Raw genomic sequence first — 21,731 nt, forward strand, 5'->3', positions numbered from 1 at the left:
GGCTGAGATGACGTAGTGTGCGAATCTGGTGTAAATACTGCGACTCGCTTGCGGATAAGGACTCCCCACACCAAAATACCATGTTCTTATATAAATCCTTATATGAATCGATTATTATCCTATGCGCATACTTTTTTGGCCCTATTTTCTCAGTATAAGACCAAAGCTCCCCCCTTACCGCGTTTGGCAGATCTGGATAGCCTTATACTATCTGGATCGTTGCAGCCACTCAGTACAAAATATCGTCCTTGCCTCGCACTCGGACACCTCCTTTTCCTCAAGGATTCGTCTATTCTCGCAATATACCCAATTGTTTCATCAAATTGAATTCCCTATCCATATCTCACCTCACATTTATGTGAGGTGACAAGCTCCGCACCACCCAGCCACCAGACAAACCTGCAAAAGGTAAGCGGGTGACTAGCAAGTTGCCAGGCACGGCTGTGCGGAACAACACATAAGCGAGGTGACTCCGTCACCTGACATAATAAGTATATTGTAGTATTTCGCTACAAGGCTTCGTTACATTATCTCTTTATATTCTATACCCTTAATTTACCGCTACTTTTTATTCTCTTACTATTAGTACCTTAGAATACATTAGCAAATCGTTAATATTTTAAATATTTAGTAAGGCTCCTTAAGCTAATTACTTCGAATAGGGTTTAGGGACCCTATATTTACAGTCCGAAGGCCTTAACTTGAAGGAACCTTTTTAGCTACTAGATATAGTATTAAGCGTTAGTGTAAGGGGGCTTGCAGCCCTTTCCTCCTCATCGGTTTTCTCTCTGTACGACGCTATTGCCATACTCTTTACTGTGAGTCATGCTCGGCTTGCCTGCTCCCTACCGTACACCTGGGCAATATGCCTTACAGTTAGTTAATTAATCTATCTAAGGGCTCAGCTACTATTAAAATTTGTAGTGCTAAGAATATACTATATACAATTGAGAAATCACGTGAAAAGAACCACAGTTTTGGTGAGGCGAAGGCACGTGACAGTGCGGGAAAACTGAAACTATTACGGAATATAACCTCTTAAAATGGTATGATTATTCCTCTTTAAGGATGATTTGTTCCGGAATAAAGCAAAAATACCCCGGAACGAGACGTGTACCAGTATGAAGCAGAACAGTTAAACTTTTTGTAAGATTAACCAATGGGCTTGAATTGTGGTCTGTTGTTCCCCACGTTCGCCACGCTTGGCAAAAAAACATCGCTCTTGCCCAATGAATGATCGCGTATTCCTAGGTCTGCATGGTTCGTCTAATTGCGCAAACATGCGACGATAACACGCCATTTTGAACTTTGCTACCTGGAGGTATTAAATACGCACATGGATTTTAGCAGGGTACTGATTTCGTACACCTACCATCTCCTTCGTCAAGTTGTTTGGGTCCCCTGTCCACAATGTCGGATCTCAAGCAACCTGATGCCCCAATTGAGACCGTGGACAATGACAGTGGGGACTTCAGAGCCATCGACCCACATAGTGGCGTCAAGCGAGGTCTAAAAACCCGTCATTTAAGTATGATGGCCTTGGCAGGCATCATCGGCCCTGGTCTCTTAGTCGGTTCTGGCGGTGCGCTCTCCAGCGGCGGACCGGCTTCGTTGCTGATCGGTTTCGGGGTAATCGGCATCATCGCGTTCTCGATTATGCAGAGCTTGGGAGAACTTACCACGTTGTACCCCAGTGGAGGAGCATTTACGGGACTGGCGGACAGATTCGTCGATAAGGCATTTGGGGTAGCAGTAGGCTGGAACTACTACATCATTTGGTTTGCCGTGCTTTCCAACGAGTACAATACCATATCCAGTATATTTGAATTCTGGAGCAGCAAAGTTCCCCTTTGGGGATACTTCCTAATCTTTTGGGTAAGAAGTCTTCAAAATATGCTCTCTTATTAATTTGAGAACTTACGGCATTGAATACTAGTTCGCTTTTCTGGGATTCCAGCTACTCGGCGTTGCAGCATTTGGTGAAGCTGAGTTTTGGCTAGCCCTTATAAAGCTTGTTGGGCTTGTAGCGTATTTCCTTTTCTCTACCATATACGGTTTGTACTCGACGGGCCCATACTCTGTGATTAAAAGATACACAAACTGACGTGCATGAAGTCTCTGGGGGTATTAAAGGACACGAGGCGATTGGATTCCGCTATTGGCACAATCCTGGCCCCTTCGCAGATGGATTTCGAGGCGTTGCAACCGTCTTTGTCTTCTGTTCGACCTTCTACGCCGGTGTCGAGTCCGTCGCCGTGGCTGCTACCGAAACGAAGAACCCTCGAGTTGCCGTGCCGCTAGCAATTCGGCAAGTCTTGTGGAGAATCATTTTTATCTACATGGGCTCGGCCTTCTTCTTTGGGTTGACATGTCCTTCCAATGCAGCTGGACTGATTAGCGCTAAAAGTCGCGCTCTCAAGAGCCCAATGACCATCGCTATTCAAAACGCCGGATGGGCAGGGGGAGTAAACCTCATCAACACTTTCATTTTCCTCACCTGTTTGTCTGCAGTCAACAGCTCAATCTACATCGGTTCACGAACCCTCCTCTATATGGCGCAAGACGGAAAGGCCCCTCGATTCCTCGGATGGACAGATCGACGAGGAGTCCCAATACCCGCTATTGTCTTCACTAATTTGTGTGGTTGTCTGTCGATGATGAATGTCAGCACTGGCGCCGGAAGGGCATATGGATACATCGTTAACTTGAGCGGTGTGTCAACTTTTCTGGTTTGGGGGGCGATATCCTTCATCCACATCCGCTTTCGACGAGCCTGGGCAGCGCAGGGTCACACAACAAATGAATTACCCTTTGTGTCCTTTCTATATCCCTGGAATGCGTACTTCGGCCTAGCTGCAAACATTTTCCTTGCTTTCGTTCAAGGGTGGACAACACTAAGCCCTTTCAATGCTGGAAGCTTTGTTGATGCCTATATTCTGCTGCCACTATTCCCCTTGATCTACCTTGGTTATAAATTTGCCTTCAAGACACGATTTTGGCGCGTTGATGAGATCGATCTACAGTCAGGAAAGCGTCGTGACCTCGAAGAGTCCAAGGAGATTGCAGAAGGAGATTTTGATTCAAAACACCGGCAGATATGGCGCCGAATTCTCAGGAACTTCTAAAGATCGCGGCCATATAGAGGCTGGTGTCCCATAGCTTTAGGGTCAATAGTTAAGGCCACTCATTTCGTTCGAACACAATGACTTTCACTTCCCCATTTTGTTGTGAAGGCATCGAAATCCCCAAAGAAAGATCGTTCGGCCGTGAAGGTTGGTGGAGCGTGCGGACTGGATCGCGATGATTGTAGGCGCAAAAGGATAAGGAGTGAAAGGGAGAATGGCTCAGATTGCTGGTCGAGATTGCGGAGGGATTGGTATCCCTTAGCCTAAGAGAAGAAGGCCCGTGCACGAACACCAGAATCAAAACAGCGCGTATCAAATTCAGCTAATTTAAGTGGCCACTTCTTATCGATAAGCTTAGGACCAATTTCAACGTGCTAGGGATATCCCATAAGCTGGTGGATTGAGGCCACTTTTAACCGAGCCAATTAGATCCTTCCAAATCGTCTTCCTTATTATCGCAATAATGCTTTAAATTGTTCGCGACTTTAAAGCTTAATATCACCCGAATAATGTATATATTTAATGCTATATTCACGGTATTCGATTTAGGTGTTTCTACTAGCAGGTTCCTTTCGTGCAGAGCGGTATTTTACATAGAGGGCAGCCGTTTCTAGTCCTTCGAGGACGATTGTCAACATTTTGGTGTTCGCGCACGGGCCATATTCGAGGTGGCCTCCACCAGCTTATGGGATACTCAATTAATTGATCTTTTCTTCCGCCAAACGGCATGGAGACAGGAAGAAGACACACGACATTTTCTCCGGGGATCGTGCAGACCTTGAAACCTAGCACCCAATTTCGGAACTTCACAAAGAAACAACTTTGGCAGAGTTTACTTGGTAACCTAGGGCTAACAGGGGAAGGTCCGAGCGTTTGTTCCGATCGCGCGGCGCAGCTCATGTCAAGCTAGGTTTTTCCTGCCAGTGACTAAGGGCTAACCTATCTACTTCTTTGAATGAGCTTCTCAAAGATGGCTCCCATTGAGATAACTGGCAATGTTCGAAATCACTTTATCCAAGCGGCGGTTCTTCTCCACATGCTCGATCCTGTACGCGGCGAGCCTACGGTACACGGCCTCGACCAAGATCTAAACGATCGCTCGGCGCTTCGATTTCAGGAGCTGAAACGGAAGTTCCTTGACTCATTTGCTTTTCTATGCGCTACTAAAAAGGATGGCGATAGCGTCTCGGCAGCATGCATGGAAGAAGGCCTACCTCAAGGGACAATTATTCGGATCGCCAGCAATGCCGGTGTACGCGAAAATACCTTATGCCAACTTCGACAGGTCCTAGACTCCTTAAACAGTGTCGCAGGCGCAGGCAAGCTATCCGCCTTCGCATGGTTATGCGTAAGCCAGCTTGTCGAGCTGATTTTAAACAGTTCTCGACGCATCCACCGCGGAAACGGAGATCCTACTCAAGATTATTACACTCGACATCGCGAAGATTCGATACTACTTGAAAGACATTCGCGCAACCAAGAATATCCTCGAGGAGCCTGTCTCGGCCATTGAATTACGCTTAAGGGAATCGTCTACGTCTATATTGCATACCGATCCTTCCGCCCTTCAGCGATTCCTGAAATGGTTTAGACAGGTCTTTGAAATTAGGGATTTACCTTTAGATCCAGAGCCTACGGTTCTAATCCGTTATATAAGATGGGCCCAAGAGGCAAAACAGCACTACCTTGAGTTTCTGAAGGGTGCATTTTCCACCAACACACAACAATTACCTCGCTGGGTATGCACGGTTTTTAAGTTGGGCCGCTATGGCATTGCTTGCAAGGTGTTGGTACAACTAGCTTCTGAGATTCCTGCTCTGTTCAACCCAATGATAGTGAAACCCGTACCAGCGCCGGTATCTACGCGATTTACTTTTCCCGAGCAAGAGTTACCCCTGACCTGCGTCTTGCGGAGAGTGGTTAGACGCAGTGCAGACAAATACCTCTCTCGCCTTGCCACGGTCTGGAACACAGTGGACCCAGAGGCACTCTTTCGAACAGCCTGTCCTCTTAATCTAACGGTCCATGCCGAAATGCAACTTCTCAACTTCTACGATCATAATTGTCAATTTAAACCCTCCTTTCGCTTTATGGGGGTGAGTAAGAAATCATGCTACCTGTGTTACATGTTCCTTGCGACTCACCCTGAGCCCCTTGTAACATCATCCTGTCACCAAAAGCTATACGTGTCTTGGATGCCTCCACCGGCTACTGACCCCAAAGTCTACAGGAAATACAAAGCCCTTACATTACAGTTGAGCAAGAAAATGGAGGCAACGGCGAAACAAGATCTAGAAAGCCGCCTAGGTTCCTCGCGAAGACCTGTTCCTGCAGAATCCACGGCTGGAGTATCTCTCTCAGGTTTGACATCGTCGAGTTTGGCGAGGGAAGAAACTCAACATCCTGTCAAATCGTGGAACGACTCAGTGGAGAGCCAGAACGCTACGGAGAATGTGGAATCAGAAAAATCGCTTTGCCAGACCGAGGTTGTGAACCTCACGCCATATGAAGAAGAAGAGCTGTATTTGGATAGCAGCAACACACTCCCGATCACCGCAATGGTCTTCCATTTTATGCGAGCCGACGACGCCACCAAGCAAGATATAGTTAGCATGGGCGACATCCTCGGCCCATCTACTAACTGTCCGTCGTGGGCAAAGTTGGTCAAGATTCTGGAGATAGATGACGGCCTTGGGTTGGGATTCAAAGAAGGTCGCGAGTTCTTTATGGTCAACAACCGAATTCGAGTCACCAATGGACGACAGTTCCTCGCCTGTCTACAATATCTACGTAACTCGAAGGTCTTAAACTCGGAGGTTTTTGTTTATAGCCGCTGAGCGGTATATTCCTCTCAACTAATACATATAGCCAATTTATATTATAGGCGTTGGTGCAGGGACGTAGAACTTTAGAGTACGAGGAGTGTGGAGAAGTCTTTGACGCATTCTTTGACTCATTCTCTACTTGTGTACGAGACGAGGGCTGATGCTGTCTACGATAGTCTCTTGCCATCTTCTATTATTCCAGTAGGACCAGCATTCGCGCGACGAGCAGTGCTTGGCTAGGAAGACTTAGCCGCCTGACTAGGACCGAAGGCGGTCTTTTGCGCTTCTTGCTAGGTATGGGGAATGGAACCGGTTTCGCGCTAGCCCGCACCATCATCCAGCGCTCATAATTGCTCAGCCCGCACGACCACCTAGGTACCTCATTCGCAACAAGTTATCTATGTCATGCTAAAATATGTTGACATAGCGGGGAACAAAGGGTTCGGGTACAATCGCTTGCAAAACCGGCTTTCCCTTAGCCCGCGCGTCCAGCAGTCCAGGAATAAGCCAGTGTTAAATATTGGTCTCGTGTTACAGTACCGTTATCGTTAGAGATGGAATCTATCCATTAACATGAACATTCTAGAATGTTGGTGGCAAATCACTCTCCTTATAAATAGCTAAGCCCTCCCGGGCCCTTCTTCAGAAAAGTTATCCCTTTACATGGCTGACTGCGTCCTAATGAAATGAGGAACACGAGCTGAGGAAGGTGGATTGAGGAAGATGGACAAAGGAAGGTGGACTGGAGGAGAAGATGTCGACTTTTAAATCGCCTAGGCATATTAGTGCTGACGTTGGAAGGCGGCCCTGCTCTATCTAGATACTTTGTTGGAGGTAACAGACGGGAGTAGCAAAAGCCAATTGGCTCTTGCTGACCATCTGTATTAATAGATAACGCTGATCTCACAGTGGCGAGCTCAGTGAGAAGTAGCAAGCGGACTGTATGAGTGTGGTGGATCTAACAACCCCGTAGAATAGGTGACACAGGGTTTTGGCAGTGAGGGCGCTTGAGTCTTTTGGAAATAACGTACTTCAATATATACCCTTCTTAAGCCGGTCTCATGTTTGAAGACTTCAAGATGGTGCTTCGTCCCAGAGGAGATAATCTTACAATTTAATAAGCAGAAACATTATTGAACCACCACGAGGTCTCTAATTTTTTTTTAAAAAAATCTTCAGGATCATCTACACTGTCTCGTACCGCCAGCTAGAATATCCATTTTTAAGCTTTCATAGTCTTTCTCTTCTGGCTTCTACGCATATCCTTCTCCCTCTCTTTTTCAAGATACTTCCTTTGCTCTTCAGCGCTCATGCTCTTTAGCAGTGCTTCGCGCTTCTCTTTCTTTTCTTTGTCACCTTTGAGCTTCCTCTCCTCAGCTTTCTCCTCCTCATCCACCCGCCTAATCTTCCGGATCTCTTCTTCACGTGTTTGACGGACACGTCGCATAGCTTCAGGGCGGAAGCGTCCGATAGAGACCAGGTGGTCAGGCATGCAGAGGAAGTATTGGAAGAGCGGGAGGGTAGAAGCATATTCGCTAGAAGAGGAGGGCAGACGGAGTGAGAGAGAAATCCGCTTCTTAGGAACTGTTTCATCGAGTCTTTCAGGGTAAATTTTAGCGCAATTCAAAAGACGAAGTGCATCGATGTTGAAATTGCGACATACTTCTTTGGTTGATCCATTGGCTGGTCGCTCACAACCAGAGCCTCCAGGGCCTCTCCAGCTTCCTTGACTGCCTTGACCAACTCAGACGTCAGAAGGATTTCAGTGACCTCAGCGCTCTCGCTCATAACAGTCGCCCAGTCGGGTAATTTTGGGTGATCCTTTGTAGTTGTAAGAGAGAGATCATAGCGCTCATCTCTCAGCCGCTTCATGGGGTGATCCTTTGTAGTTGTAAGAGAGAGATCATAGCGCTCATCTCTCAGCCGCTTCATGGGGTGATCCTTTGTAGTTGTAAGAGAGAGATCATAGCGCTCATCTCTCAGCCGCTTCATGAGATCCTTATGCACAATCGCCCAGACAAACCCATCATATGTCGAGTTCGGCGTGGTTTTGCGATCACCAAGCCTTGGCACCAATTGGTTCTCTCGTCCATCGAAGACATAGCAAATAGCCTCCATGCGCTCCTCGGGCGCTGGCAAGCTCTCAAAAAGCATGCCGAACACAGCTTCTCCAAGACGCATCAGCGGGTTGTACCTCTTAACCAGCGAGAGCTTGAAATCAACGAAAGCAACGTTCTGGCGGCCGGTCGCATAAGTCGTGTATTCGTTCGCCGCCTTCTCCCTCAGCAGCGTCTCTGGCACGACCAGTTCGTCATTCGCCACCGCCTTGGTGAGGCCCATCGAGCTCACATCGTCTGGGTTTGGGGCTTTGCGCCCGCCGTATCCTACCAGAGCGAACTCCTGCTGCAGTACCGGAGCGTGCGCCGTGATCCACGCGCGAGATTTGCGCCGGTTCGCGCGCGTGCCCCAGAGGTGCACGAGTATGACGACAAGGATAAATGGCAAAATATACATTTCCTGGCGGAAATCGTTGAGCGATGTGCGCTCCCAGACACGATACCATGCTGTGTATGGAACCGCGCCGCCGCCTGTTGGAAACGCTGGGGGCGCGCTTGGGGTGGAGGCCGTAAGGGGAGAGATTGACGCTGGGGCTGGGGAGGGCGCCCCGGCGAAGTCTGCGAAGTCTGCGGGTGTGAACGTTGGTTAGATGTGTCTCGTTGGCGTTGGAGGGGAGCAGCTAGTTGCGAATTGATATACCTGCATCATCTCCTGCTGGGACAGGTGTAAAGGCTGGCTTGCGGCCCCCGAAGAGTCCCTTCAGTATATCTGCCATTATCGCCTTGAGGACCCTGTGATGGGTTGGCGCAGGATGGAGATGTTGGGCCTGGTTGGTTGGTGGTGTTTGGATGGGTGCAGCGAGGAAATCTTGGAGTGCGAGCTTCTCGGCTGCGAAGCATGTAATTAGCGTCGAAACTGATTAAATCGAACAGACGGATGAACGAATCTACGCCATAGGGAGCTTTTATTTTTTGTTAGTATATAGAGGAAGAGCTTCAAATGATTTCTCTATTTCAATGGTCTATCTCACGCTATGGCATACTAGTAGGTGCCTCGTCACTAAACTTATTATGCGGATATCACTCAATCAAAAAGGTGCCGCAAAGTTTCGCACATGCTTGGATGTAAATTCTCTTCTGTGTTTGTATAATGAGGTATTTACAGTAACCCCCCGAAATTCTATTGAGACCCTTGTGCAACTATTACACGCACGATCACTCTAACCCTTGCTAAACCAAGTCTTGTGGCCCTGTATTGTATTAGTCCAATAGAGCTCAATCTCATTAAATAATAGGTAAATAGGCAAGAAACCTACCAAAAGCATGCGACTCATCATGTACATGCTGCCTGCAAATCCTCCCCAAAGCATGGCATAGTAGGGGTAGAGCATGTACGGACTTCGGGGTGTCTGGAATACAGCCATCAGCTCAGACTCGCGTTACTGTAATCCAGCTATATGTATTCAATACTCGGAGGCCATCTCAGTGGCGAGTATTCCCGGGGATCCAACATAGTGCTGGCCGATGACGAGGTACATTATCGAGAGAGTCCAGAATTACGAACCTTCCACCATTGTCTGACGCCATCGTGCTTTTGGAAGAGTCTCTGGTATTCCGGAACCCGATTCGGGCGGTATACAAAACTATCGAGCATTGTTAGCCGTAGTCAATCACGGCGTGACGTACCCCGGCTGAGGGGGCCGCTATAGCTCCATCGGGCCATATCGCGCATGGACTCTACAAGATTGAATCATAAAGGTACGTACCCAGCCATTGTAAGGAGTGGGGAGGGTTTGTTGCTAGCGAGAAGCTGCTCAGGGAGTGCAATTGGAGGTTGTCGGGAATTGAGAGTGAAGTCGAAGATGTCTGATGCGGGAGAAAGCCAAGAGAAACTTAGTCAGCCGCAACATTTCTAACAGAGCCGCTAATTATTTTGTTAAAGATCTAACAACCAACATTCACACACTCTTTCAGCCCCTCTCTTGCTAGACGCCATGTCGGACGGCTTTGAATTAGACCCTTCGTCTTCAAGCCGATGCCAACGGCCTTAGGTAGGCTCCTCGCCTGCCCGTCTGCATCGCGAGCCCTCCGAAAAATTGTAGACAGGCCGGATCTCCCTGACGCATACATCCTATTGAATAATTGTTGCGTCCAGCCATTCTCAAAGTGCCGGCACGCGTCAACGAGCACAATTGCGACTGCGGGGGGGGGAGGGGATGCTGTTAATACCCAAAAACCTCGTCCGCCCTGTGTTCGCCGGGTTCGCGCGAGTCCAAAGAGCTCGCCTTGGATATATCTAGAGACGCAATCGAACTTCTCTAGTGCTATAGCCAATTTTCCCCTCGAAATCGATGATCTAAAGAGTCGCCACAAATATTCCTTATGGGTTGAGCTGCTCCAATTTCGAGAGAGGGTCTATAGGAGTAGAGGAGTAGTGGATATCTGGAGAGGCATGAGGACTCGAGGAATTGATCTTCCTACGTCTGGAATAGAAGCTGATATTCTTTGGGGAACATTTATCAAGAACCGGGGTATTGTGGAAGACGTTGTCACCTACGCCGTTGATCTATACCAAAGAACAAGAAACCTCTATGGCACTCTTTACGAGAGGATTTTGGCACACTGGCTTGTGAGAGATGTTAATTTGGCTTACAAGTACCATCTGATGCTGGCCGAGCAACTGCCGCCGCAAAGTGGATCCTTGCGCAGGCTGGCACTAATAGCAACGCATAGCCCTGCTTCTCTGGCCGTTTTCCAAAGGATTTACCTAGCAAGCGATGAGCGGAATATTTACGATTGCCTAGTACCGAGGCTATGTGACCAAGGAAAGCATAAGGACGCTCTGGACTGGCATTCCCTCCTCATTCGCCGTAGCGATTGGCCGTCATCAGCTGTGGCATCTCTTCCGATAGTAGAGCAATTTTGTCTGCGAGATCAGATTTACGCATCATCCCAAGGTTCCAAACACATTAAAAGGCGAAGCTCCAACGAATGCTCTAAAATTCCAGAGCTTGAACAGCAAGAACCCAACAAACGAAGCAATAAATTTTCTCGACAGATGATGAATGAACTCCTTGGAGAAGCTCATTTCATTAAGCCAAAAGAGTTTGACGATGCATTCTGTGCCAGACTATTTGCTACGAAGGCTTTTCAACCTAGTGTGGTCACCAAGGGACTGGGTATGTTCGGCGTTGAGACAATTGGGCCGCTTGCCTTGCGAGAGATGTGTTTACGAAACCCCTTGGACCAGATAACACAAAGATTGAAAGAACTAAAAGAAGCTGGCATATCTGTGGGCAAATCTATATTTTCCAAAGCTATTGAGAAGTTTACGAAGGAAAACAGACTCGAAATCGTCCACGATTTGCTAGAAAGTGATCAACATCCTGACGTTTTCGAGGATACCGAACTTCAGAAGGAGCTGCTGGCATATTTCATATCCAAAGAAGACTGGAAACAAGTTCATCGCACTCTTGCTATTCTCACCATTTATCATCATGATCCGGTTACTGAGTCTTGGAACCTACTTTTACGCACCCACGCCGAAAACTCCAGATACGCTCATGTATCTCGAGTTATTGAAGATATGCGTATGAATAGCATATACACAGCGCCAGAATCCCTACGTAGTCTTCATTCAAATGTCCTCCGTCTTCGCAGGTCCTCTAAGCGTCCAGTAAATCACAACAAGTATAAAACCGATGATCTACGCTTTCTCACGAAAACTTGGCTTGGCATTCTTGAATCTGGCGGTCGTATTCCTCCATGGCGATGGGCCGAAATATTACGTCGTTACGGTACAACTGGACGTCTGAGGGAACTGCGGCGGCTTGTGCTATGGCTTTTGGCGTGGTATTCGCCTCGTACAGCTGCACTGACTCAGTCTAAGTTCTCCGCAAAATTACCTCCTCTTCCCACAGTTGCCACCTCCGACGCAAGCAGCTCCTGGACCTTCCATCAATATGCTGATCGCGTCCCAGGGTCGCACCCTCAGCATCCTCTCCGCAAAATATTCCCTCCTTCATTTCAATCCGCGCTGATAGAATGGGGTTTTAAGGCCGCGTTTGCCCCCTGGGCCCCTCACGAAAAATCCATTCTTGCTCCGGTCCGATCTAGCATGCACCGCCAACAACAAAGCCATTCGGGTAGTTCCATGGACCGTGTCCACTGGACGTATGGCCTCCAGCTTTTAGCACATCTCCGTGACTCAGGTGTTCTGGTTCAAACCGGTACAGTGCGAAAAGCCGTACGCCACCGACTTACTATACTGTATGGGACCGGGACCTCCAAGAAGATAGAAAACCGTATTGCTAGAGAGAGAAATCCGTATTTATTTGAGGATATGGTGGGGGAAGCTGAGAAAGCGTGGGGTAAGAGATTATTCCACTGGCCAGGGAGAGAGGAGGAGCACAGTTCGACATATGCGGAGGGGCTTGTTCAAGACGAGAAGGTTGTCAGAGATGGAAATCAAAGTGCTGAGCAAGGCTGTGTCAAGAACTATAGTCAACTTCACGTGCACGAAAGTTGGGATGAAAATGCGACCGCATAGCATCGTACGAGCTGAGACGAAACTAGACATCATGGCAAGTGTGTCAAGGCCCATGTAGATATAATATTTTCGCTTCATATCTTGCCCCAGCATAAACTATTATTATGATAAACGTCTTGAAGGTTGCAGACACCTCATTAGCCAGTATTACTTCTGCACCACTGCGAGTCGTGCAGCAAGGTAACCTTAATTTATCACCAATTTATCGATGCTTCTATCTACCTCCTAACTTTCGTATATCTCTTTTCTTTCATAAATTTGCTTGTTTTGCTACACCGATCGAAAGTCTTACATATTGACCACGTTTCGCCTTTGTCACTGTTTATCATATTATATCGCCCCTCAGCCTCAAATGCTACTCAACGTTGAACACGGCTAAAGTTTTCTAATTCTGCATGATCTCCATAACTCTAGGGTTCCAACGCTTGAGCTAATTGTGCTTTTGATCAACTCATTCCTTGGCCGCCTCGGGTATAAAACTCGAAAACTCCTTGTCTAGGGAAATATTCTATAGAAACTTAATCATTTCTGAATTTGAGTAACACAAGATTTCATCAAAGAAAGCTTTTTATTCAACGGACTCGAGTTTTCGAGATCCACGTTCCATAAGCACCATTCCAAGGCCGCCTGAGCCATTGATCTTCTTCCTGGATGCAACAATTTATCGCCATCCTCCACAAGCCTGTTACTTTAACTATGTATTATATTACTGAGAGAATTCCGGCTTCAAGAGCCAGTCGACCCCCGACTGCTCAAAAATAATATCATAAGGGGCCAATTCGTCCATCAACTGTATGGAGCATCTGAATTTATCTGGGCCTTGACATATTCTAGGGACTGCAACGAATTTCTCTTTGAAATCCTCGCCCATAGCGGGCTCAGACGTTCTGACGGCTTCCGTAGACCCGCGAGATACACGTCACCACAAGTCCAGCCATAGCGTCCAGCGATTTCAGAAACAGCCAGAATACTGTTGGTGTGTTGAAAGAACTCATGCTGTATATATCAGCACGGGTGTGTATTGAGGAACATGCAGGATCCCATACCCAATTCCTCCGACGGCTCCACATTAGGTCGATACGCTATTTTATATGCATGAACGTCCTTTGGTGTACCACGGTAGGAATAGTGAGCTTCTAGTAATTATTTACAAGATGGTAGGGATTCGTAAGTTATGGCTCGATTTATTTCAATATTGGGCCATTAGCCTAAAACATAATTATATAGTATGTTTTGTAAAATCTGCCGTTTGAAAAGTCGTTCCCATAGCCGCGGTAAGCATTCTTAGATGCTCTAAGCATTGGTTGCCTAAGTGGCAAACATACATCACAGGCATTTGAGCAGAAGACCAATTTCACCGTTGCCTAGTATATTCTATTGCTGATTCCAAATGTATTAAAGCCGGCCGTCCTAAGAAAAGCCCTAGCGAAAAATGAAACGCCGCCCAATGCAGTTATAAATGTAGAAAAAGAAATATTAATTTCAAAATGTCAAACTGAAAGAAAAATGAAGATGCAAAATAATGCAAATAACACCGAAAGATGCAGATGAGTTGAATCTTATCAACGCCGGCCGATGCAAGTATGCCAGAGAATAAGAAAAGAAAATATGCTGGAAACCCAACGCCGTAATAATGCAAATGCTTCCCGGAGAGTTGTCGCCTCCGAGCCCAATCCATCGCTACAGTTTAGCCTTCTGATGTTACCGCGTTAGTGTGTTATCACAACTTAGACTTCTCCACATACTCCCCGGCATTCGACCTCCGGCGCTCAGCGCCATCCTCGGTCTTCGCCTTCGATGAGGTGGACTCCACCTCCTCTGTCTCCATGACAGTGAAGAGGTCCGGGCTGGGCTCCCGCCAGGAGTGCCGATGGCCTGACAGCGTGCGCGATGCACGCCCTCTGCGCCGCCGTACAGACGGAGAGAGGAGTTCCTGCGCCCGACCGCGTGTTGGCTCGGGCTTGTCTTGACTGAGGATCGAGCGGCTGTGAGGGATTTCTATCAAGCGTGCGTCGTCGAGCTCCATGATGAAGTCTTCGTCGTCGTCAGGCGTCTCCACGTGGTACCGATCGTGTAACTGTTCGTGGTGGCGCGCGACATAGCGTGCCCACTTCTTAGCTACGGTTAGTTTGAACTTGGAGGCCTTGGATGAGGGCGGCGAGTCAGTCGCGATAATGCCTGCGCTGAACGAGAGGGCGTCGTATGGATCATCCTCTTCATTGATTGGAGTGAGGAAGTGAGCGAAGGGATCCTCATCGATATCTGGAAGATTGTCATCGTCGGATGAAATACTGAGCGTCTGGACAGCCGGAGGCCAGGAGTAGTTCCTGTTAAGGTCGCTGAAGAAGGACGGCATCGTCCGGGATAGTATGTCGTTGGTGGTAGAGGCAGAGGCTTAGTACAGTATTATTCAACTGTAACGACCGTATTGCTGCCTGACAGCCTTACGTGGTTTTCCGGCCCAAGGCCGGTCGATGGTCGAGGCAACAGTCCTGGGTGAGGTACAGAGGAGACGGCTGGTACGGTAATGACGGCGGGTTTTTGTATGAGTATAATGAAGTAAAAGCCGCACGCGCAAGGCTTATATACGTGATCCGCACACGGAATCGAAAAGAGCCGCGTGGGATATCACAGAGGCGCAGCGGAGGGGAACGCGCACCGAGTGTGATTCATCGACTGAGACAAATGATGATGCCTTGAGAAAGACTTTGCCTAGGCAGGAAGGAAAGAGAACTCGAGGACAAAGCAAACAATAGAGGAAACAAACTCCACCGAAGATCCTCCTCGAGACTGCAGCGATCGGAGACGAAGGAGGATTCCATGGCAATTATATACAGTGCAGATCGAGGATGGGCATTCAGCTATGCATGTCGCCATGCAGCAGCTGCATGCCCACACACCCACCACTAGGCGGATGAGGGCGGAAAAGCTTAGTTGAGCACTGATAGAAATGGACGCAAATTAAGGCGCGAAGAGAAAAATGACTTGTGAGTGACGGAGGCCGCAGATACGCGTGATGGCCGTGATGTTCGTAATGGTGTGGTGAGAAGGTCTGCGAATGGGTCATCTGGCCGCACGGCAACTCAAGTCCCTGCATCTTGACGGCCGCATGAAGAATTGGCCAGCAGGACATCCCGATCTTGCATCGCAAAGCAAGCTCTCATGCAGGATGCAGGCGATCAGTACATTAGAGCGTCGTGAAAGGTGATGCAGGTGGAATCGAGCAATTGACTACTTGGAGTTGCCTTCATTGAGCACCTTCATGCACGCGGAGGTGCCAAACCACTTCCCTGTCAAGCGTCGAATGCGGGGCCGCAGCGAGTCAAGGCCAACCACTCCTATGCCATCCCTCCACCATCCCTACACCATCTTCCTCACCTCTAAGCCTTACCGATTCGCCTCACGTCCTATTTAGTCAAAGGCCTTCCATTGCACTCGCCCACACCTCGCCTTTCCAGTCATGGCGGGGCTGACTGATCCTCCATCCTTGCGTCCAACTTCTCTATTCGGGCAACTCTTGAGAGCGATATAGTGCTGATGCATGAACTCCAGTTCGGTGAATCCGACCCCTTCGGACCATGTCCATTTTCCTCAGCTACATCATTTGACCCCATAGACTTTTGAACTACTGTACTCCTCATGATGCGGCGTAAGAAATCAAACGCGTCAGTATACGTAGTTTGGATCGGTGAAGGTAGGCTAAAGTTCCGCATGCCATTTGACCCCGCAGCTACGGGATGGCTCATATCATCTGAAGGCGCCTCGTTGCCACCCCCCAGCTAGTCAGACCGTTCCGATGGATAATAGAGGTCTTACTTTAATCACCGCAAATATTTCCATGGCCTGGATTCTGACGATTCGCGATCGGTGAACTTAGACCCGCCTAACACATTGGCAAGGAGTCTGACCCGACTGGCTAATGAGGGTCTGAGCGCAAGCTTCTAGAAAGGTTCACGTGCCCGTCTGCTTATAGAAGACTTTCTTTGGCTTCCTTCACAAGCATCTTCTCTTACTTTCGTCTACCGCGCTTACAATAATGCGATTCTTGTTAGTTCTCACACTTCCGACTCGTGTCGGCATTCAGATCTCCGTTAATCATATCAATTTGGCCCCTACCGAAGGAATAGCGGTCAGTAAATTTTTTGAGTGTTTGCTTCTATCAAAAAGAACAGCCGAGGAAATTTTCAGCTCAGAAGAACGTGGGGTATTCTTTGCAGAAATTCCGTCAAGGCTGCCTCGGAGATCGCGAGGGCTTGAAATCTGGCAGCTGCAAGATCCGTAGATGGCAATATGGTCCCGGTGGCTTCGGGTGGCGCTGAACACGGATTCCATGCATCTCAACATTTAGCCCGAAAATAAATTACCTGCAGGTTCTCCACAACCACAGCAGCTGAAATCCAGGAGAACGGTCATTGGAAGACTCTAGTTCAGCTCTAGAAAAACCCTTTAAGCAGTTAAGGATATTTGATGGCCGTCCGTATCAACCTTCCAGAACTGTTTCCCTGGTGTGTGGTCGGACATACCAAGCAATACGATGAGAAACGGAGATATTATGCCTATAATTTGTTAACGTCGAAATGTACTGTAGAGCTACCGCTTCCGAAGTGAGTTGAGCATTGCCTGAAACTTCCAATACCCTTTTTCTCAATCATCTAAGATCCGCTGCTCCGTGGACCTCATATGCCCGACAGGGTAGACAACACTAACAACCTTCGCTTGTCAACCTGCTGAATGGTATTAGAAGGGATACAGGCCTAAACCAGTAGGAGCAGTTTTATTGCTCCAAATCTTGCTCAGACGTAATTTTCTTTTTTCTCTCCCGCTAGAGATCCATTTCTCAGATAATGTACTAGCACATGCTCTATCACAAATGCCTTTACCGCCTCATCAATCCCTACGATCTCACCTAACCCTACCTGAAGGCCTAGCCCCTCAACGAGCACTTTCAGGTCCCTAGACAACTGTCTGACACCCTCATACCTTAAACACCAGCATCTCTCCCTAATCCTCGCGCCAACCAAGTTCCCAAGACTCGGTGCCGTTCGCTCCAGCTCTCTCTTGAACTCCCCAATCGTCCACTTCTCATTAACATCCGATGGAGCAGGTAGCACCCAAGCCGGCTCATTCCCCACAAGCAGCCAATACATAACCGTCCCAAAGTCTCGTCAAATACGTGTCCACCGCTCTCCCATTCTCAAACACACTCTCCTCCAACCTCTCATGCGCCTTTTCAGATGCCTCATCGTCTGGCCCCTCGTTCTGATACTCGTGCACACTCTTTATCGCATGCCACGGAAACCCAAACTCCCGCTCCGACCGCTGCTGCGCGTGCGTGGTGGAAACATCCCAGCCTTCCGCTGCGCCGTACGACGCGTTCACGAAATCGAAGACCGCGAGAGAGAAGTCCGGCCGTAGGAAGAGACAGGTGGGGCGGAAACTACCATGCGTGATATGTCCAGTGTGCACGAAGATGAGGGCGGAGGCGAGGTTGAGGAATCAGCGGAGAGGGAGGCTGCGGGTGGGAGGGTGGAGGGGTAGTGTAAAAGGATTAGGGACGGGTGAGTGAGGAGGAAGGAGCGGAGGGAGCGGTGGCGGGGGTATTCGAAGGTTGGGATGGAGGGGTTGTGTAAATTGGGGGAGCCGGAGAAGGATAAGTCGGAGGCATAAGCGTTGTCGTGCTGGCGTAGGTCACTGAGGCATTTAGTTCGTTTTTAATATAGGACGCCAATCCAAGAAGTTTGTTTTAGATGGCAATAGGCATAGATACGAAGACGGAGCCATAATACGCGAAAGCGCCACGCGGCTTAGCTGGGGTTGTTTACGTATCTCAGAGAGCATACGCAACCGCATCTAACATCATTATTTGCATACGTCTCGCTCAAGCATCCAAAGAAATTCCACTCATCTTACCTAATAATCCTTAGATGCATGTCCCCCCTCAGCCCCCTACATGCCATCCTCCAATGCGCCACTTCCTCCCTCCTCTCCAGCTCTCTCTCCCTCCCCCAATACAACACCACCCTCAACCACCCATCCCCGCCCCATTTCCTCAACAGCGCCACCCCATGCAACTCACCCAGCCTGGTCAGCCAATTCCTGTTCCTCTCCTCGTGCCTCCGCTCCCGTCGCTCGTCCCATGCTAGCCGCGCAGGGAGCCCGAAGGGCGTGAAGTCGTAGTAGGGCCCGTGGTGCCAGAGGGCGAGGATGGTGGATGAGGGTGAGTATGTCAGATAGAAGGCAAGGTAGAGCATGGAGGAGTGTGTGGCGAGTCTAGTTGTGTAGGCAGCGGGTGGGGAGAGGCTGTTGACTGGGGTAGTGCGTGCTAGGAGGAGGGGGATTGACGGCGACGACGGCGGGCCATTCGGGGGAGTATGCGATGCATGAAAAGATACTTAGAAAATTGATGTGACACGATGGAGTGATGCTTATAAGAGAGGTTCAAAGATATGGATTGATTAAGGGAGGAATGTATCGACGTAACTATGCGGCCGGTTGTTCTTTTACTAGTCTAAAAGGGTGTCTAACATTGACTTTAAAATGTGATGATACTTCGAAAATAAACATTGCTCAATTGAAAATCTGGTAATGCTAAAATGGACTACTGAATCTGGTAGGAAAATGGAGTACAAGGGGAAAGAAAAAGGTACTTCGCCCTTCCTAAAGGAAATCTTTGTGTTTACTGCCTAACAAACATGGATACGAAGGAAACTAATACGATAATAGTGTTCTATGAATTCGCGAATGCAGACTTAATTCCAATAATCAGATATTATTTATCGAGCGCTTAATGCGACAGCAGTCCGAAAAGTGGTGATGTTCCCCTGGTGTTGAGTCGATTCGCGTTGCTCGGCCAGCGGGCTTGTGTTGACGGCACGTCATCTCCGAAAACTCCCAGCCACTTTCCTAACCACCCCATATTCGCAGTCCCAACTCCAACCACATATCAGTATCTGCGCTCACTCCCACGCTTCTCTCCCCACATTTCACTTTTGCATTGTATTACATCTAACAAAAAGATAGATCTCGCTGTCTGCAGCTCGTCGTTCAGAGCGCCGACCGACCGAACGCCAACATCCGCGGCCGAACACGCCTCCAAACCGACCAACTTTACACGCTGCTGAACGACGCACACTGTTCATCTGAGCTTAGGCTCAAGCCTTAGGGCACTTGTTCCTCCAACCATTATTTTCAACTCTAAACGACACAATGGCGCCCCTCCCAGAAACGCTCCTATATCTTTTACCCCGCAGCCTCATCCCCTCAATTCCAACCATCAACATCGACGCCCGCTCCCTCACCAATCTCTCACCAATGGCTGTCCGTGGTCTCCACACACTTCAAAAGCGAGCTCCGTCGGTCGACCCGGCAGCTGGCTCCCAACCGGCCAACGCCATTAATAACCAAGGGTTCCAAGCTCTTTTCGCCCTCATTGGGGCTGGCATGGTTCTCGGGAGCATTTGGTTCTTCTTCTGGGCTAAGAATGGCGGCTTCAAATGGCGAGAGAGTGATTGGGATGACTATAAATCGACTGTGCTCCGCCGCAAGGGACCAGATGGCAAAACTCTCTCAAACGCAACCAAAAGTACGAGACTCGGTGGCGGCAGTGTTGTTGCCGGAGGAAGTTACGGACGCAGCGCTATGAGTGAAGGATACACCAACGAAACTGGAACCAGCGCCGACATGTCAGAGATACGTGATATGGAAGCTGGACATGGTCATAGGCATGGGATCAGAGGGGGCGGACGAACGCATCGAAAGGAAAGCAGCAAACACAAAGACCCTGATGTCCTTGAATACCGGCACGAGAAACCTGCTCGAGTCGGTGGCCTCAATCGACAACACGACGGCAGCTATTTCGATTACTCCAACACAGAGCCCTCGGAAGTCAACTCAAACGTATCTCAGCAGCCCCTCACCGCAAACAAGAACAAGAAACAGGATAAGAAGGAGCGTGAGCGTCGTGCGAAGGAAGCCAGGCGCTCTGAGAGGGCTGCCCAAAAGTCCGCCGCCGCAGAAGCCAAAGCACAAAAGGAAGCCGAAAAGGCGAGCAAAGCCAAAGCCAAGAATATCAAGGCCATAGAGGAAAAGCCACAAAGCGAAGCTGCCGGACCATCTGCCTCGAACATTCCGCACCCAGATGCGGTCCAAGCTGCCCGTCGCTCCGCCCCATCTGCCGCCTATTCTTTCGTCACTGGTGATGATACCGCTACCGTTTACACTGCTCCGTATACCGCTCCCTACACTGCCTCCGCTCCGACTGAAGCAGGCGAGACGTATTACACCCATTATCGCCCACGTGCTGAACCCGACGCTGCGGTAGTTACTACACGCTCACACAGTTCCACGCCCAATCGCCGTGAGCGGGAGCACCGCTCCGGCTCTCACTCCAGACACTCCTCGCCGCGTAGACACCGCTCCTCGCGTCCCTCATCCAACTCGGACATTTTCAGCAGCGGTGGAACGGACGAGACGGGCACTAAGAGCTACCCATGCATTATTCCCGGTCTTAGCGCTAGCAGCGTGGGCGTGGGCGAGAGTGTGAGTCAGGTGGGCGGGTCAAGTGGTGGCAGGAGGGGAAGGGATGTTATGGATGGGTATAGGCGTAGTGGGGCTCGCGGACGAAGGGACAGTTTGAGTGACAGCGATTCATGAATGGAACGAGCGTACGGGTACAACCCGTAGACGAGATTGTGGAAAGAAATTATGATCCTCTCCAAGACTGTGAGACAGCATTGTTTGATGGAGGCTTACGGAATGGTTTGGGATTTGTGTTGGATACCCGTGACAGCCTCGGGCTTGGCTCTAGTTTTGTTTGATGTCTCAGGGAAGGCATTCTTATACCTAGGCTTCATTACTGGTGTTGGCGTCTTTAGGATGGGTATAGCGGGTAGAATCGCGAAATTGTACGTAACGCGCATAGCATAGCATAGGTATGATAGGACTGGGATGAATGCACGATGGATGTATGTAGAACAATGATACTCGCGATCGCCAACCAATTCATATGGAAAGGAAGTTTTTTTTATACGCTAATATTTTTTGAAGCATGCAAGATGTAGGAAATGAAAACTGGATAAAAATATAGAAAAGTCGGTGAAAAACTTGTGCCTGAAGCTGTGTCCGAGGCCGCTATGTTATGGAAGGACTTGCCTAACGTTGGCAAGGCTGGGCTTCA

General features: G+C 48.9%; 8 protein-coding genes across 8 annotated transcripts; 5 read left to right on the forward strand and 3 right to left on the reverse strand.

The window, feature by feature from the left end:
* Positions 1–1,410: 1,410 nt before the first annotated feature.
* Positions 1,411–3,269, forward strand: K441DRAFT_602152 (amino acid permease; the record flags this gene model as incomplete). The annotated part of the gene is made up of 3 exons (XM_067645256.1): positions 1,411–1,875; positions 1,937–2,054; positions 2,116–3,269. 3 exons carry the CDS (start codon positions 1,411–1,413, stop codon positions 3,123–3,125), a joined length of 1,593 nt encoding a protein of 530 aa, XP_067509537.1. The 3' UTR covers positions 3,126–3,269.
* A 780-nt stretch (positions 3,270–4,049) lies between these two features.
* On the forward strand, positions 4,050–5,962 carry K441DRAFT_702725 (uncharacterized protein; the record flags this gene model as incomplete). Its single annotated transcript, XM_067653421.1, has 3 exons — positions 4,050–4,444; positions 4,506–5,347; positions 5,381–5,962. Exons 1-3 carry the CDS (start codon positions 4,081–4,083, stop codon positions 5,960–5,962), a joined length of 1,788 nt encoding a protein of 595 aa, XP_067509538.1. The 5' UTR covers positions 4,050–4,080.
* Positions 5,963–6,952: 990 nt separating this feature from the next.
* Positions 6,953–8,849, reverse strand: K441DRAFT_652406 (DUF1682-domain-containing protein). Its single transcript, XM_067647360.1, has 4 exons — positions 8,708–8,849; positions 7,892–8,634; positions 7,614–7,771; positions 6,953–7,548 (listed from the first exon to the last, which is right to left on the reverse strand). Exons 1-4 carry the CDS (start codon positions 8,781–8,783, stop codon positions 7,173–7,175), a joined length of 1,353 nt encoding a protein of 450 aa, XP_067509539.1. The 5' UTR covers positions 8,784–8,849; the 3' UTR covers positions 6,953–7,172.
* Positions 8,850–9,182: 333 nt separating this feature from the next.
* Positions 9,183–9,661, reverse strand: K441DRAFT_602159 (uncharacterized protein; the record flags this gene model as incomplete). Its single annotated transcript, XM_067645257.1, has 3 exons — positions 9,183–9,257; positions 9,324–9,416; positions 9,572–9,661. The coding sequence occupies 3 exons, from the start codon at positions 9,659–9,661 to the stop codon at positions 9,228–9,230; spliced, it is 213 nt and encodes a 70-aa protein (XP_067509540.1). The 3' UTR covers positions 9,183–9,227.
* Positions 9,662–10,036: 375 nt separating this feature from the next.
* On the forward strand, positions 10,037–12,932 carry K441DRAFT_652408 (uncharacterized protein). Its single transcript, XM_067647361.1, has one exon. It carries the CDS (start codon positions 10,460–10,462, stop codon positions 12,554–12,556), a length of 2,097 nt encoding a protein of 698 aa, XP_067509541.1. The 5' UTR covers positions 10,037–10,459; the 3' UTR covers positions 12,557–12,932.
* Positions 12,933–14,276: 1,344 nt separating this feature from the next.
* On the reverse strand, positions 14,277–14,912 carry K441DRAFT_684166 (uncharacterized protein; the record flags this gene model as incomplete). The annotated part of the gene is made up of 1 exon (XM_067651755.1): positions 14,277–14,912. One exon carries the CDS (start codon positions 14,910–14,912, stop codon positions 14,277–14,279), a length of 636 nt encoding a protein of 211 aa, XP_067509542.1.
* A 2,831-nt stretch (positions 14,913–17,743) lies between these two features.
* K441DRAFT_652411 (uncharacterized protein) lies at positions 17,744–18,303 on the forward strand. Its single transcript, XM_067647362.1, has one exon. It carries the CDS (start codon positions 17,777–17,779, stop codon positions 17,969–17,971), a length of 195 nt encoding a protein of 64 aa, XP_067509543.1. The 5' UTR covers positions 17,744–17,776; the 3' UTR covers positions 17,972–18,303.
* Positions 18,304–19,476: 1,173 nt separating this feature from the next.
* Positions 19,477–21,586, forward strand: K441DRAFT_652412 (uncharacterized protein). The gene has a single exon (XM_067647363.1). The coding sequence runs from the start codon at positions 19,763–19,765 to the stop codon at positions 21,206–21,208; it is 1,446 nt and encodes a 481-aa protein (XP_067509544.1). The 5' UTR covers positions 19,477–19,762; the 3' UTR covers positions 21,209–21,586.
* Positions 21,587–21,731: the final 145 nt, after the last annotated feature.

The sequence above is a fragment of the Cenococcum geophilum genome, assembly GCF_001692895.1.
Source record: "Cenococcum geophilum 1.58 unplaced genomic scaffold K441scaffold_3, whole genome shotgun sequence".
Classification (NCBI taxonomy): Eukaryota; Fungi; Ascomycota; class Dothideomycetes; order Gloniales; family Gloniaceae; genus Cenococcum; species Cenococcum geophilum.